Source organism: Arvicola amphibius, chromosome 9, assembly GCF_903992535.2.
Source record: "Arvicola amphibius chromosome 9, mArvAmp1.2, whole genome shotgun sequence".
Lineage (NCBI taxonomy): Eukaryota > Metazoa > Chordata > Mammalia > Rodentia > Cricetidae > Arvicola > Arvicola amphibius.
The window spans coordinates 49218922-49235158 of record NC_052055.2 but is presented as its reverse complement, the minus strand read 5'-3'; the positions used below and the strand labels follow the sequence as shown (position 1 = coordinate 49235158).

Here is a 16237-nt window from a genome sequence, read left to right as displayed (position 1 = left end):
AGAGCTTGACATTTTCTTCTGTTCACAAGGAGGCCAGCTAACCTTTTGCCATTCATGAGTACTGGCAGAAGATGCGATACTCAGGCTGGAGGCTAGGTACTTTTATTACTCACAGTACTATCAGAACTGGGCTTTGCATATTTTAAGCTGGTTTCTCATTCTCTCCTGATCCACTAGGTGCAGGCAGATGCACCCATTCTATGGATGCTGTGCAAGCAGAAAGCTTGGGGACTCTTAGACACGAAGCTGGAGCAATACAACCTTTGACTGATGGAGGATGCTCCCTTTTAAGGTTGCATGCTGGAAACAAGACTTGGGAGATGACCCCATGAAAGAGCAGTGAGGGCCTTGCTTTCCATGCAGTAATACTGAGGTCCCTCCATACCTTGTTGAAATCTCGTGACAGGGTAGAACTGCAAACTTAAATCTGCTGAAATTTTAGCTGAAAAAATAGCAAGTAGAAGCTTTTATCCTAAATTATGTTTATCTTTTTATTCTGGTATAATTCAAAACTAGGCCTCTTGGCTGATTTAATATATTCAGCTATAAAAATAGCTTGGTTATTGTGAAGGCAAAAAACAGGAAGCAAGGCACAGTTTTGACAAGCTTAGTAGATTCAGTCTCAGAATGTCCTGTGACTTTCTGATGGCCGTGCGGGATGCCTAGTCATTTCCCCAGTGGCCATCAGAACATGGACTGTCTTCTGCTGGAGCTTGTAACAGAAATGAAGGCCGAAGGCAGAAGACCTACAACTAATGAGAGTATAGTGTATAGCAGAGAAAAAGTAGCTTGTAGTTTCCTACATAGAAAACCTTTGCTTTGTTATCTTGATTAATTAAACTACGACTTGAACCTGTAGTAAACCTTAGAGACACACTAAACTAGACTCTTTATCTTATAGCTTAGAAAATTAGAGATAGTGTGTCATTGACGACTGTCCGAGAATGAGCTTCTGACAACTGAGCAAGAGCAGTGCACAGCCCTGAAGCAGACTCCTTTTAGCTGATGTAGCCTATCAGAGTCCACTAGGAAATACTTATAGAATTACTCTGTTTTATATATATATGTAAGATAGATTGTTTATCTGCCAGGACTCGCTAGTGGAGAAACAGTAATCTAATTGGATTCCTACTATACTAAAATCATGAATGGGTTTCTGGGAGGGGTAAATAATTCAGCTTGATGAAAGAGAGAGACTTCAAAGACTTGGAGACTAAAAGATTACAGTTTGCCGATGAATAGGAGATCGACAACCCATGCAGATGGCAAACTATATATGTTATATGGGGAAGGGACATACGTCAGGACCTAGTAATGGCATGAAGGTTATATAGTAGCTCAGGGGATTGGAATATTGGAACATAGAGAAGCAGAAGAAGAATCCAAATTAGGAAATTCTTAGATCCCAGGCAAGAATATTAACGTTTTCTGCCAAAGGCCAACCTTTTAGGTGGGTTTGCACAATTGATTTGTGATTGGAATTTAAGAAAACACGGATGTGCAACAACTGCTAGTTGCAGTAGAGGTTTGAAAAAATGTGAGGTGGTTATAGATCCACAACTTCGCTCTCTCTCTCTCTCATCTCATCTCAGTCTATCTCTCTAGCGATCTCTTCCCTAGCATACTGTCATTGAATTCGTCCGTGTTCCATTTCCCTATCCCTCCCTCCCACTCCCTCCCCCTCCCTCCCTCCCACCCTCCCTCCCTCCCTCCTTCCTTCCTTTTTTTCCTTTCTTTTCTTTTTTTTGATTTATGCTTTTGCAATGCATCCTGGGTGGCCAGGAACATGCTATGGAGATCAGGCTGGCCTGGAACTCACAGAGATCCTCAACCCTCTGCCTCCTAAGTGCTGGAATTAAAGGTGTATGTCACCACATTTGGCCTCGAAACAGTTTTTCAGGAGTTATGAGATAAGATGACCTGCATTCTGTTGACATTTTCAGTTTCATGTAAGAGTAGCAGATGCTGCTGCATGCTAAAGGGAAGGTTTGGATGTGCGATGAAGGCTACATTTGTTCCTGTTTCCTCACCGTAAAATCCAAAACCTTGTATTGTATTCTCTGTCACACTTTCAACGTAGTTGCAACAAATTATAGTTTTCAGTACTTTATAATTATATATGTAGCATAATTATATGTGTAATTATATATTTATAATAGTTCAGATGTATAGATATAGTAATTATAGATTACTTATCTATAATTATTTATATGTTATATATAGTTATACAATATAATTTTGATGTACAATATTAGAATAATTTACCCTAAATAGTTATGCCTTTTGTTTTACACAAATTTTTTCTTTGAGAAGCCACTTCAAATATGAGTTATATGATTATACATTTTAAGAACTTGCAAGAAATTTTTAAAAGTTAACCAAAATATTTATGTTACAAAATGTAGAGTTCATAGTTGTGGAGTTAGATGAGATTATTTAATGGTGTAATATTTTACAAAAATCTACTAAGAAATAAAGTTTGAAAATATGCAGAGGAAAATCTCAAATTCTTTTTTGTTTTCTTTTGTAAGGTTTGACATTGGATTCTTTTTTTCCTTGTATAATCTCAGGTGTTACAGTTTGTAGCTATCTAAATGTTAAGCTCTTCTCATTAAAGGCAACAAATTGACTTTTGAGCTTAAGGTAAAAAATTTTCAGTTGGGTGTGCTTAAGGATTTGTCTGGCTTAAAAGACTAATTTTGAAGAAGGGTTGAAAGACAATTGCACAAGAAGCCTTTGAAGCTAGTTCTTCCTCTGTGTTGTGGGAGACCATCTCAGAAAGTGCCTTTGCTTGCATCTAATAGAAAGAGGGTTTAGCACGTCTGGTTGACAACAAAAGCCATGCTTTCTCCTCCACCCATGCAAATGAAGAGGACTGGGCATCCTCTGTATTTAAACAGATCCTCCCCTCTATTAGCAAGGGTATTAATCAGATGAGTGTAGGTTAGGAGGTCAATGTAAAGACAGAATGACAATGGCTTTCTAAAATTGACTGGCAGATCTGCAATTCAAATGACACCAAATTTTGCTTTGTTATGTTGAAACAAAATCGATAGTAAATAATCTAGTAAATCAGCTTAGGGTTATAATAATTTACTTAAAATCCAGTACCTGATTTCAAAGGCGAGCACAGTGCTGTGTTACAGGGTTGGCTTTTGTTCTATCACAGGGAATTTGTTATGTTCTCAGAGGGTCTGGCAGTCCTAAAGCTGGTCGAGAGCAAAGGCACAGAAGCAAAGAGAGTTCAGCTTGTTCCTGAAAGGATGAGAACCCTCACCACTCTCCTTACCAGTAGGAGTCCTTTTAAAGTGCAAGGACTAGCATGCCGCAGCAGGGAATTACAGTGGTGAAGGTTGGTGACCTCATCAGCTGCTTGTCTTACTAGTATCCACTATACATTGTGCAGAACAGACTTCTGGGAGTAAGACTGGGTAGAGGCTTGGGGAGGAGGAGATGTGTGCAATATTCTCAGTAGGAGATGGTGAGGGCCTTAATTAGGGTGGTGTGAATGGTGAGAAAGAACACCGTGGGCTGAAGAGCTATTTCAGGAAAAACTGGTGGCTCCTGAGGTAGATTAGATGGAATAGAGAAGAGGGTGGAACCGATATCCCCCTGAGGTTCTTCAGACTGTTCTGTTTGGGTCTTGACAGCAATCAAGAGCTATTCTCCCAAAGACAGCTGGTGTTTGATATGGTTTCCTTTGTATAATTACGTGAAGTAGAGCAGGATGCGAGGTGTTTAGAAACAAGAGGATATTAATTTTGAGATACACTTTATTAACCACGTGGAACAGGAAAGCCGAAGGTGCCCTTCCATGGGCTGTTTGTACAAATGTATGATGTGGGATTCCCCTCTGTATGCTGGGAATATGTTTTATTGCCATTGGTTAATAAAGAAGCTGCTTTCAGCCAAAGGCTTAACAGAGCAAAGTCAGGTAGAAAATCCCAACAGAGAGTATAGGCAGAGTCAACAAGCCGCCATGTAGCTGCTGAAGGAGACAGACATCTGGGAACCTTACCAGTACATCACGAGCCTTGTGGTAAAATACAAAATAATAGAAACGGGTTAACTTAAGATGTAAGAGTTAGTTAATAAGAAGCCTAAGCTAATAGGCCAGTGTTGTAATTAATAGTTTCTGTGTGATTATTTTGGGTCTGGGTGGCTGGAGATGAACAAGCAACCTCCATCTACAAGTGTATTATTATTTTAGGTTAGCAAAGCAGGCTTTGTCATGGCATTGTCATCTTTAGACTATGTTTTACCAGACTTTTTAATTCTTATTTGTTCCTCTCTCCCACACTGGCTTCTCCCATTTCCTTCTTAAACTGTTTCTTTTCTTCACTTAGTCTCACTTTCTGCTTTCTTATTATATATCTTAAGGGCTCTTCTTCCATGTCATAAGCCTCAATTTATGGTCCATATATACCTATATAAATACATGCATAAATCAAGTTACGTCCATGAGCTATTTTTATGGCTTATAATCATAGCTTCTAGTAAGGAACTTTTTGTTATGCTATTTCTTTGCCTTTCCTTTAAAATAAAAGGTTTATTCTATTTTTGTTTATGTATGTGCATGTGTGTGTATATCTGTGTCTGTGTCTTTCTCTGTGTGTCTGTGTATAGATGCACTCATGTTTGCAGAGGCAGAGAAGACTGTCAGAGCCTTGCAGTCATAGTTATATCCAGTTAGGAGTTGCCTACTCCGGGTTCTGGGAACCGAACTCCAGTCCCCTGCGAGAGCAGCAAGTGTTCGTACTGCAGAGCCATCTCCCAGACCTCTTGGTCTTCCCGTAACGCAGTATCCTACAGTTGAGCAGTGTTAGATCTAGAAGCAAGTATGGGAATGACAATGTCCCCGCTCCCCCCGACAAGTGAGGATATTGGTGCTTTCCAGTGAGAGAACAGGAGCCCAATCTCCCTTATGAGCTCTTCATTCCCTAGTGCCCAACCAGCTACCTGCTGACTGTTGTAGTCCATCACTCTAGCAAAGGAGAACAATACCACAAGGAAAGAAATATCACTGCGTAAGTAATCCTAATGTGTACTTAGCTGGGTATTGTTTCTCCTATCCTTGTTTTCCATTTTTAAAGAGAAAGAGCTAAAAGTCACATATGGACTTGTGGTTGAGTTTATGCTTAGTAAACAGATGGATTCCTCTATCACTAGACCTGAGTTTGGCCTCATAAAACAGGGGTGTGGCACTAATTCCTTTAAAACCTGCTTCTTCCTCTGTCTTTATTATTTTCTATTTCCTATGTGTGGTTGTCTTGTTTGTCTTTTTTTTTTTTTTTTTCGAGACAGGGTTTCTCTGTATCTTTGGAGCCTGTCCTAGAACTAGCTCTTGTAGACCAGGCTGGCCTTGAATTCACAGAGACCCGCCTGCCTCTGCCTCCCAAGTGCTGTGATTAAAGGCCTGTGCCACCACTGCCCGGCTTGTTTGTCTTTGTTAAACTGTTTCTGTTTCTCCATGGCAAGCAGGGATCTGGACCTAGTGAGCACTGGTGCCTATGCCCAGGATGTTGTATCTACAGAGTAAGCAGAATGGACCTGCAGTCTAGTTTGTTCTGTTATGAACATATTACCATACTACTTTCCTTCCTTGAGAACAAGCCTTGAAATTACAAGGGTGGGGTGGGTACATGCTGTGAATGGGGACAACTCATGTAATGTCACTGGTTTTTGCTTCGGAGAGAAAATATTGGAACTTATATTTGTATCTATTTTTAATTTTTCATTTATTTTGGAAACTCTTGCTTCTGATATGTCTTAGTATATGACCAAACAGTAAAGTTGTATATACTTACATATCATTAACAAATGAATATATATAATATATGTAATTATATAATAAATAATATATGTATGTTATTTCTGTAATATTTCATTTTTATGATGATCATTGGAAATAAAGAGGAAAGTGACAACTGAGTAGTCGTGTTTATTTGACTCTCTATTTCTTTTAGTTGATGAAAAGCATCTACCCAATAAGGATCTAATTTTAAGAGGAACTCCTCCATACTCTTCTTCACTGTTTTAGGGATTCTTAAGTAACCCATTAGGGTTGTTAGGCAAGCCATTTTACATACCGAACTTAATTCAGTATAGGTCAATTTATTTAAATGTGTTGACCAAGAAGTTAAGGCCCTATTTTTTGAGAATTGATTTACCCATAATTTTTTTTTTCTGATTGTTTTTTGCAGAATAAGACCACAGCTTGCCAAAGAAAAGATCGAAGGGTGCCATATCTGTACATCAGTGACACCAGGAGAGCCGCAGGTCTTCCTAGGGAAAGATAAGGCATTTACCTTTGATTATGTGTTTGACATCGACTCCCAGCAGGAGCAGATCTACAGACAGTGCATTGAGAAGCTAATTGAAGGCTGTTTTGAAGGATACAATGCTACAGTTTTTGCATATGGACAAGTAAATACCTTATTATTTGCATAGGAGTTGTAATTCAGTTGTATTTCCATTTTCATGTCTTATGGCCTTGTTAATTTTTTTTCCCCTCTTGTTCTTTTGTTCAGACTGGAGCTGGGAAAACATATACAATGGGAACAGGATTTGATGTCAACATCATGGAAGAAGAGCAGGGGATCATCTCTCGTGCTGTTAAGCACCTTTTCAGGAGCATTGAAGAGAAAAAATCCACAGCAATTAAAAACGGGGTTCCTCCTCCTGAATTTAAAGTGAATGCCCAGTTCTTAGAGGTAGAAGATTCATTGTCAGTTTTCTTTAAATTCATCCATAACACCAGATACTTATGGTTTTTATACCGTTGGCCTTTAGTAGAGTGTTTGTCATATAGTACTCAGTCAATGCTCTTTGTGTAAATTAGCATTCGTTAACAGATAACAGCTATACCTTACTCTTGGATGCAATAATGTTGGCATATATATTATGTGATTTACAGGATCTATACATTAAAAGTGCAATTAATATTATTTATTTCAGAACTTTTCCTTATCAAGTGATAAACTGACCCCCTCCCCCAAAAAAACTATTGTGGATAATTTGTATGGGCTTATAAAGTGCTGGGAATTTAGAAATTATGATCAAAAGAGAGAGGACAAGTTGAGAAACAGCTTTAGAGGCTGATGGTGTCTCTGAATGTCCTAAGGTTATCAGTTAAGATGCATGTACAGTAGCCTAGTCTTGGAGGGAGTTATGTCTGTAGAAGAAAATGCGAGCTTTGGAATAATTCAACATTTGGTGGACTGCAGCATTACAGTTCTAAATCATATTTGTACACACGCTAAGACAGATCCTTTAAAAACTAAAGAGCGGGAAGATGGCTGTCTCGGTGTAAGGGTGCTTCCTGCTAAGCCCAATGAGCTGTATTCCATCCCTGGGAATCCCCCCCCCCCCCCGCGGATTGAAGGAAGCAATTTTCCACATGTGTACCACGACATGAGTGTCCCCACACATACACGTAAATAAATACATGCGGTAAAACATAAAATAGAAGTAAGTAAATCAAGATAGAATTATCAGCCTGTTCGCCAGCTGGAATCCCTCAGCATAGTCACAATTACCAAGTTATGAAATCAGCCTGGATGCCCATTGACAAATACATGCATGAAGAAAATGTGATACATGCACACATACGTACTCATATATGCGCAGTGGAGTATGATTCAGCTATAAGAATGAAATTTTGTAGTTTGTGAGAAAATTGGCGGAAGTGGAAATCATCATGTCAAACGAAGTGAGCCAGACTCACAGACATTTGTTAGACAGGAGGACAGAACAGGAAGACATTGAAATAGAAGTGAGGAAGGCGGGAAGGTGCTAAAAATGGCAAAAGCCAGTGATTTATCAGACACATCTGTGCCTGAAGTACATTGTATACATATGGAAACTGTCACAATAAAGCCTATTGGTTGTACACTAATGAAAAGGAAAACAAAATAAAAAGACACTAAAAGGGAAGAATTTTTTAAATTCAAGATATTTTATTTATTTATTAAAAATTTCCATCTCCTACCCACCTCCCATTTCCCTCCCACTTCCCCCACACCCCTTCCCTCCCTCTTCAGTCCTAAGAGCAGTCAGGGTTCCCTGCCCTGTGGGAAGTCCAAGGTCCTCCCCCCTCCATCCAGGTCTAGGAAGGTGAGGATCCAAACAAACCAGGCTCCCACAAAGCCAGTCCATGCAGTAGAATCAAAACCCCATGCCATTGTCCTTGGCTTCTCAGTCAGCCCTCATTGACAGCCACCTTCAGAGAATCCGGTTTGATCCCATGCTGTCTCAGTCCCAGTCCAGCTGGCCTTGGTGAGCTCCCATTAGATCAGTCCCACCATCTCCGTGGGTGGACGCAGCCCTCGCGGTCCTGACTGCCTTGCTCATGTTCTCCCTCTAATTATAAGGCAAAAGAAATACGGTTTTAAGCTGGAATTGTAAAAATTTTTAAATTCTTAAAATCTCTGATTTTTGTCTGAGCGTGCTGGTTCATTTCTTTAATCCCAGCATCTGAAGCAGGGCCTTTGTGGGTTCAAGGGCAGCCTGGTCTATTTAGTGAGTTCAGGGCTACCCGGTGAGACCCTACCCCCTGACCTTCTCCCCCAAATCCTGCCTTCTGCCCTGACCTGTTAGCTTTGCCAGCATATGGTACAAACTGTTCTAGTCTTCTTATTTCTCTTTGCTTCTATCTTGCAAAGTGGTCTTAGGTCATCTTAGCTTTGCCTATCCTGTTTGTCACGATTAAGTCATTTATTCTTCTTCTTATTTTTTATTTTTTTCTCATTTTTTTATTAAAAATTTCCATCTCCTCCCCTCCTCCTCCCCCTTCCCTCCCCTCCCCTCCACCCATACTCCCACTCCCTCCCTCTCCAAGCCAAAGAGCCATCAGGGTTTCCCTTCACTATGTTAAGTCCAAGGTCCTCCCAGCTCCCCCTAAGTCCAGGAAGGTGAGCAACCAAACTGACAAGGCTCACAGTGAGCCCATCCATGCTGTAGAGTTCAAGCCCATCGCCGTTGTCCTTGGTTTCTCAGTCCTCCTCCACCGTCAGCCACATTCAGAGAGTCCGGTTTGGTCCCCTCTTCCATCAGTCCCATTCCAACTGGACTTGGTGGTCTCCCGTTAAATCTGGCATTCACTTAATATTCATGATTTGTGATAATATAGTAATTTATAGCAGTGTTTTATTTTGAGGAAACAGATGTCATTTTGAGGGCGGTCAAGCATGTATGTGGCAGATACTGTGTGGAGCACACTAGAGGCTCACAGCCCCACGCCTACAAAACTCACCTTGGCAATGTGTCTTCTTCACAGCTCTATAATGAAGAGGTCCTTGACTTGTTTGATACCACTCGGGATATCGATGCAAAAAATAAAAAATCAAATATAAGAATCCATGAAGATTCAACTGGAGGGATTTATACTGTGGGAGTCACAACGCGCACTGTGAATACGGAGCCAGAGGTGACTGTCGTTAAAATAGTGCTGTGACAACCATCCTTACTAATAACACACTTAAGATAAAAAATCTTCTTTGGCTGAGCAGTGGTGGTGCACACCTCTAGTCCCAGTACTCGGTGGGCAGAGGCAGGTGGATCTCTGTGAGTTAGAGCTCAGCCTGGTCTGCAGAGTACAAAGTGAGTTGTAGGACAGCCAGGTCTACACAGAGAAATCCTGTCTTGAGCCCCCCTTTTCCCACCAAAAAAAGTTTACTTTCTTTGTATTTTTTTCCAAAAAGAACAGCATTATTAAAATGTTGGAGGCCTAGCAAGATGGTTCTATAAGTAAAGGTGCCTGGTGCTGAGCCTTCCATCCTCAGAACTCACAAACTCCCGGATGTTTTCTCACCCTGCACATGCAGCATGGCACACGTGCACATGCTGAAATAAATTAATACAAAAACAGATTTAACGTGATGCTTATGATAATTCCATAGCATGACATATATCATACCGCCAAAAAGAGCCCAGCGCAGTGTGCGTTTATAGTATTCTTCCACAAGTAAAGAAGGCATTTGTCCTGTTTGCTTGTGACATTTAGGATTGTATTTTGGCTTATACAGGGGCATGCTTAAGAAAGAAAAAACTAAAAAAAAACCTGAGAAGAAAAAAAAATTAAACAAAATATAGAATAGCCTAATTCAGATTATTGTGGAGTTTGTACCAAAGCGTTCTACTGTAACAGTTTGGAATGGAGGCTGGAAATGTCAGCACACGACAGACAATGGAACTTAGTGTTTTCTCCTAGTTAAAAAAGAATGCACCATTATACTGAGAAGTTTGGCTCCCGTGTGCCCTTGTGCCCGTGACAGAAACGATAGGATGAGAACTCTTCCTTCCTAGCCTTTGCTGCGGTGGGTTTCAGCTAGACTGTAGACTGGGCGGTACCTGGTCAACTGTCTCCACTCAAGCCTCTCTCCCGCTCTGCAGATGATGCAGTGTCTGAAGTTGGGCGCTTTGTCCCGCACCACTGCTAGTACCCAGATGAACGTACAGAGCTCTCGGTCACATGCCATCTTCACCATTCACGTGTGTCAGACCAGACTGTGTCCCCAGATAGACGCCGTGAGTTCAATCTTCTTGTTTCTTCAACTTTTAGCTTTTAGATCCTTCAATCACACAGGGTCTCGGGTTAGTGTTTCTTTCTCTTAATTTCTTTTCCTCATTGATTTAACCAAAGGTGGTCAAGTGTGTAAGACTTTGAGACGAAAGCAGAATTACTAAATATCCATTTGTTGCGACCTAGTGGAGATGTTGTCCTCTAGACCCTTTCCTGGGAGACCTGTTTCTATCGTTCCCTTTATCGGGAGAGCCTGAGTTCAGGATAGCTGGATTTAGCCTTCCAACCCCTTTCTGATGTTGTCATTTATGTTTGTATGGCTAAGTGACTGTGTCTTTAGCTGTATAAGGGAGTGAGATGCGGGCAAGGTTACAGGGTGCTTGATGTCACGTTAATAGGGCGTTTTCAATTATCTTTTATGTTCATAGGAAAATGCAACCGATAATAAGATGATTTCCGAATCGTCGCAGATGAATGAATTTGAAACCCTGACTGCCAAGTTTCATTTTGTTGATCTGGCAGGATCGGAAAGATTGAAAAGAACGGGAGCTACCGGCGAAAGGGCGAAAGAGGGCATATCCATCAACTGTGGGCTTGTAAGGCTAAACTCTGTACGGAGACGCTGGGCCTTCTGCTGCCCTTTCTCGGTTTAGTTTAGTTTGTTTTTGTTTTTTGGGTGCTCAGCATGTAGTCTACACTCACCTCCCAATGATTCTCCTGCCATACTGGGATTCCAGCGTAAGTTATCAGGCCCAGCTTTTCCCTTCATTGCTGATTTAGGAATGAAGTACACGGTAATTCACTGAGCCTCTAACCACATTGTATACTTCCCACCCCCACACGGTAGACTCTCTTACTATGTTAGTTTGGCTTGCTCAATTTTTATAGTATGTGTGAAAGGTTATTAATGGGGAATATATTTTTAAGTTTCTCTCCACATTTGAAAACGTTCTTTTAAAACAAACGCTTAAAATTAATACTTAATACAAAAATACTTTTATACAAAAGACATGAAGTTAGCCTTTACCGACATGTTGTGACAATCATTTTGTTGAATGGATTGTTCAAAAGTCTCTTAGCAATGATTTCTTTTTTTAAAAAAAAACTCTTATATTAGGAATTAATTTTAATACTATGCCACCTAGTGGTATTTTGCTGGGAACGCACCCGTGTTTGTATTAACATAAGGCTTTGCTATGTGCAAGAAATCATTTCAGGGGCTGGAGAGATGGCTCAGTGGTTAAGAGCACTGGCTGCTCTTCCAGAGGTCCTGAGTTCAATTCCCAACAACCACATGGTGGCTCACAACCATCTGTAATGAGATCTGGCACCCTCCTCTGGCATGTGGAGGCAGAATGTTGTATACATAATAAATAAATAAATCTAAAAAAAATAGAAAACATTTCTGGATGAGCTTCTGCATGCCAAAACTTGTCTTCTTGTGTCCTCATTGTAAAATTGTAAGTTTGTTCTCGTGTAAATAATAGCACTGCTAAGCCCCGTGAAGGGGTTATGTAGCATACACATACCTTTTATGAGTAACACACATAACTAAGCTTACATGTATTAAAAACACATGTGAATTAAATCCAAACACAGGTTCTTTTTGTTTGTTTCTTTCTTTCTCTGTCTAGCCCTAGTTGCCCTGGAACAAACACAGGTTCTTAATTTTGTTTTGTTTCCATTTTGTTTCTTTTAGGCGGTCCTTATTTTTTAAAAGTGCTATAATTAATAAACATAGGATTTTCCTCTCTCTCTCTCTTGCTTTGTTAGTTGGCTCTTGGAAATGTGATCAGTGCTTTGGGTGACAAGAGCAAGAGAGCCACCCATGTCCCCTATAGAGATTCCAAGCTGACCAGACTTCTGCAGGACTCCCTTGGGGGTAACAGGTATGCAGTCATGATTATTCTGAGTTTTGAGTCTTCATTATTTTTAAGTGTACCTTTAAGAACGTATAAGAACTGCTTTTATTTTAAAAACCAATTAATAGGACGAAAAACTGGTAATTGTATTAGTTATCTAAAATGTGTACATATATATATATATAATATTTTAAGCAGTGCTTAGAATATTCTTTGGGCTAGTGCTAATATTTCTGTCTAATCAATAAAGAGTTAAATTACAGGGACATTAAGTAATTTTTTTAAAACTCACATAACTTTTTAAGAAATCTATAATACATGCTCATTCTATAATAGTGTAGTATCTGCTTAGCATATAGGAGATGCTTAAAAGAATTTTGTTGAAAAAGAAATGAAACCTTCTAAGTGAGTAGGAAGTAGCTTGAATATTATCGACAGTTTGTACAACGTCTAAAATCAGAACTTGTTTTGTATGTGGAAAAATTTATACCATATACTTCTTTTGTTTGACTATGATTACGTTTTGTAGATAATTCAAAGCTGAGCCAAATGAAAAGATCAGTGAAAGGGAAGACATTTTTAAACAATTAAAAAACTTTTGAATTCAATTTCTACATGTAAGAGCGAGTGCCTGCATGAATGCCTGTAGAGCACACACGTGCAGACCCTGGAGGCCGGAAGGCAGTGCTGGGTCCTGTGGGGCTGGAATTACAGATGATTGTGAACTGACATGTGGGTTCTGGGAATCAAATCCAGGTCCTCTGCAAGAGCAGCCAGTATTCATAGCCGTTGAGGCTTCTTTCGAACCCTGGAAGAGTTTTTTTTTAAATGCTAAAGTAACGTAATGAAATTATTTTTGTTTTCAACCTGCCATATTTGTAGTTAGAATAATTTCAGAATTATTGTATGCACTGCCTCAAAAAGTTGACATCAAAGTGAGAGACCAATATATGTACTCACACCTTCTCAAGGTATCAAAGAACATATTATATATCTCTTCTCCCTGTGTTACCTGAGGGAACAAAATCCTTTTGCTAAGATGGTCTTAAAGCATGTGGGTTTTTCAACTTGACTTTATTTTTAAGTTAGTACCATCAATTTCTGCTTCAAGGGAAGATGCTATTTAAATGGCTGGGTGTTTTGTTCATTCTTTTTGTTTTGTTTCCTTTTCTTTCCTTTATACCCCATCATAATTTCTCCCCCCCTCCACTCTACCCAAACCTACCTCCCTTCTCTCCTCAGATCTGATGCTCCTCTGTTTCCCTTCAGAAAGGAGCAGGCTTCCCAGGGATGTCTACCAAACACGGCATAACAAGATACGATAAGACTAGGCACAAACCCTCTTATCAAGGCTGGGGGAGTCAGCTTAGTAGGAAGAAAAGGGTCTAAAGCATAGGCAAAAGAGTCAGAGCCACCCTCATTCCCACTGTTAGGAGTCCCACAAGAACACCAACCTACACAACCATAACATATATGCAGGGTACCTAGCATCAACTCATGTGGGCTCCATGATTGTTGCTTCATTTTCTGTGATGCCCTAAAACTCTGCTTAGTTAATGTCTGTGAACCTTGTTCTCCTGGTATCCTTGATTCCTGTGCTCCTACAGTTCTTCCTCCCCCTCTTCTACCAGGTTACCCATCTCTGAGGGGAGGGACCCGGTGAAGATCTCCCATTTGGGCCTTTCTCTACCTAATGGTTGGCTGTGGGTCTCTAAATAACAGGGATTTTAAAATAAGCATTTCAGTATTTGCTTTTATTTTCATGACTAATTATTATTTGTAACTTTCAGCCAAACAATCATGATAGCATGTGTCAGCCCTTCAGACAGAGATTTTATGGAGACATTAAACACTCTGAAATATGCCAACCGGGCTAGAAATATCAAGAACAAAGTGATGGTCAATCAAGACAGAGCAAGTCAGCAAATCAATGCACTCCGCAGCGAGATCACACGCCTTCAGATGGAGCTCATGGAGTACAAAACAGTAAGCTAACAGGACGGACTGTATGTTCTCTGACACACCAAATGCTGGCGTGTTGTGAATGTCATCATGCCTTTTTAGAGCGGTTGAATATATTTATCTTTGGAGGTAGTCTTTGGGAAGTTGGATTATCCAGAATTCTTCAAAAGGTTTCTTACCCAATCTATAATTCTCCTGACTAATGCACCATGAAGATTGTAGTAGGAGGAAATTGATTTTTTTGCCTTGGGGCTGGGATGATGAAGACGCTGTTGGTTATAGCACTGTGTGATCTTGGGGTGTATTTAAAGAAGACTCTCGTGCACTTAAAGCCTCAGCCAACAAGGGAATATTTCTTCTCCAGGGCAAAAGAATAATTAATGAGGAGGGCGTGGAAAGCATCAATGACATGTTTCACGAGAACGCTATGCTCCAGACTGAAAACAATAACCTACGTGTAAGAATAAAAGCCATGCAAGAGACTGTTGACGCTCTGAGAGCCAGAATCACACAGCTAGTCAGCGATCAGGCCAACCAAGTTCTTGCCAGAGCAGGTATGAGTTTAGGGTGGGGTAGGCGAGAGATTAACTTCTGTAGGGCAGCAGGCATTCTTCGTGTTGATTATTTACTTAAAATAGTGTGACTTTGAGATGTTAAACTTCTAATCTACAACCTATAATTTTACGTTAAATACCTAATTGAAAAAAAATAAGACATTCTTACATAAATAAAATGTGCCCTTTGCAGCATTTTATTTTGTGGTCTGTTTATGTTATTCAGGATAGGAAATTTGTTGGAGGAATTGTGTTTTATTTTGGTACTAAGTTTCAAACCTAGGGCCTCATGCATGCCAGGCAAGTACTATTCTATTGAGCTATACTCCCAATGCTGAAGTCTTCATTTTAAAATAAAAGTCTCATTTCATGTTTTATCTTGCAGGTGAAGGGAATGAAGAGATTAGCAATATGATTCATAGTTATATCAAAGAAATTGAAGATCTCAGGTAAGGTTTTCTAGAACATGTAATGCACATCTATTTTTGCAGCATTTATAGCATTTCTGTGTGCTGAGATGATTGTTCTGGAACTATTCATGTTGCTATTTCAGTCCTGTGGTTGTGGTAACTTTAGAGAACTAGCTACTTGGCTTTCCCATGTCATATTCCAAGCCAAATTTTCTCTTCTCCCTTCCTATGCTACTCTTCAATATTATGTTCTTACTGTTGCTGCTAGACCTTCATTAGACAGCACCCAGCCCAAGTATAGGGCAGGCATACCTGATGTTGGTGAAGCTATCCTTATTGTTGTTCATACCTGTAGATCTTTCTCCATCCCTTGGAAATATATCAGCGTCTATGAATAATCTTTAACTTTTTGGATTTTCTATTCCTTCCTGTTCCCTTCTACCACTTAAGCTATTATGTAATTCGATGAGTCCCTGCTTTCTCTGTCTGTGCACTCCATTTACATACTTCTAGACACTGTAGATGCTCACCTTTGAGCACGGATGCCATGGATTGGAGTAAACATGCCATAAAGAGGCCACGGTCTTTAGTAGAACATAGTAACTAGACACATGCAGTAAATGGAAGTGTCAGAACTTAGTAAAATAAAAAAGTCTGTCTGTGGTGTATGGATGTGAAGTCTGTGGAAGATTTGGGGGACTAGGGGTATGAAACAGGACAGGGACACGAAGCATTTCTGGATGATTTTAGTTTCTATATTTGCTCTGATGTTTAGTTACTTATCTCATAGAGTAAAACCTCAGTCAGCTCTGTGGGGAAATGTCTGCAGAGAGTAACCAAGTGGGAGGATGACCTACTTCATCACCGCTCTCACATTGCCCTGTCTTGAAGTTGTGCTATTCGTCCCCTTTCATCCCTGGCCTTATT

The 16237-nt window shown here is 40.1% G+C and overlaps 1 protein-coding gene across 9 annotated transcripts in view; it reads left to right on the top strand.

The window, feature by feature from the left end:
* Positions 1-16237, top strand: part of Kif21a (kinesin family member 21A) — a 113888-nt gene that overhangs the window by 49231 nt on the left and 48420 nt on the right. For all 9 annotated transcript variants that reach the window (XM_038344266.1, XM_038344261.1, XM_038344259.1 and 6 more), the window contains exons 2-10: positions 6204-6426; positions 6531-6713; positions 9278-9427; positions 10393-10527; positions 10951-11118; positions 12296-12411; positions 14175-14370; positions 14711-14900; positions 15286-15349. In XM_038344266.1, coding sequence (XP_038200194.1) covers positions 6204-6426; positions 6531-6713; positions 9278-9427; positions 10393-10527; positions 10951-11118; positions 12296-12411; positions 14175-14370; positions 14711-14900; positions 15286-15349 — 1425 coding nt within the window. The remainder of the gene's footprint in view (positions 1-6203; positions 6427-6530; positions 6714-9277; positions 9428-10392; positions 10528-10950; positions 11119-12295; positions 12412-14174; positions 14371-14710; positions 14901-15285; positions 15350-16237) is intronic.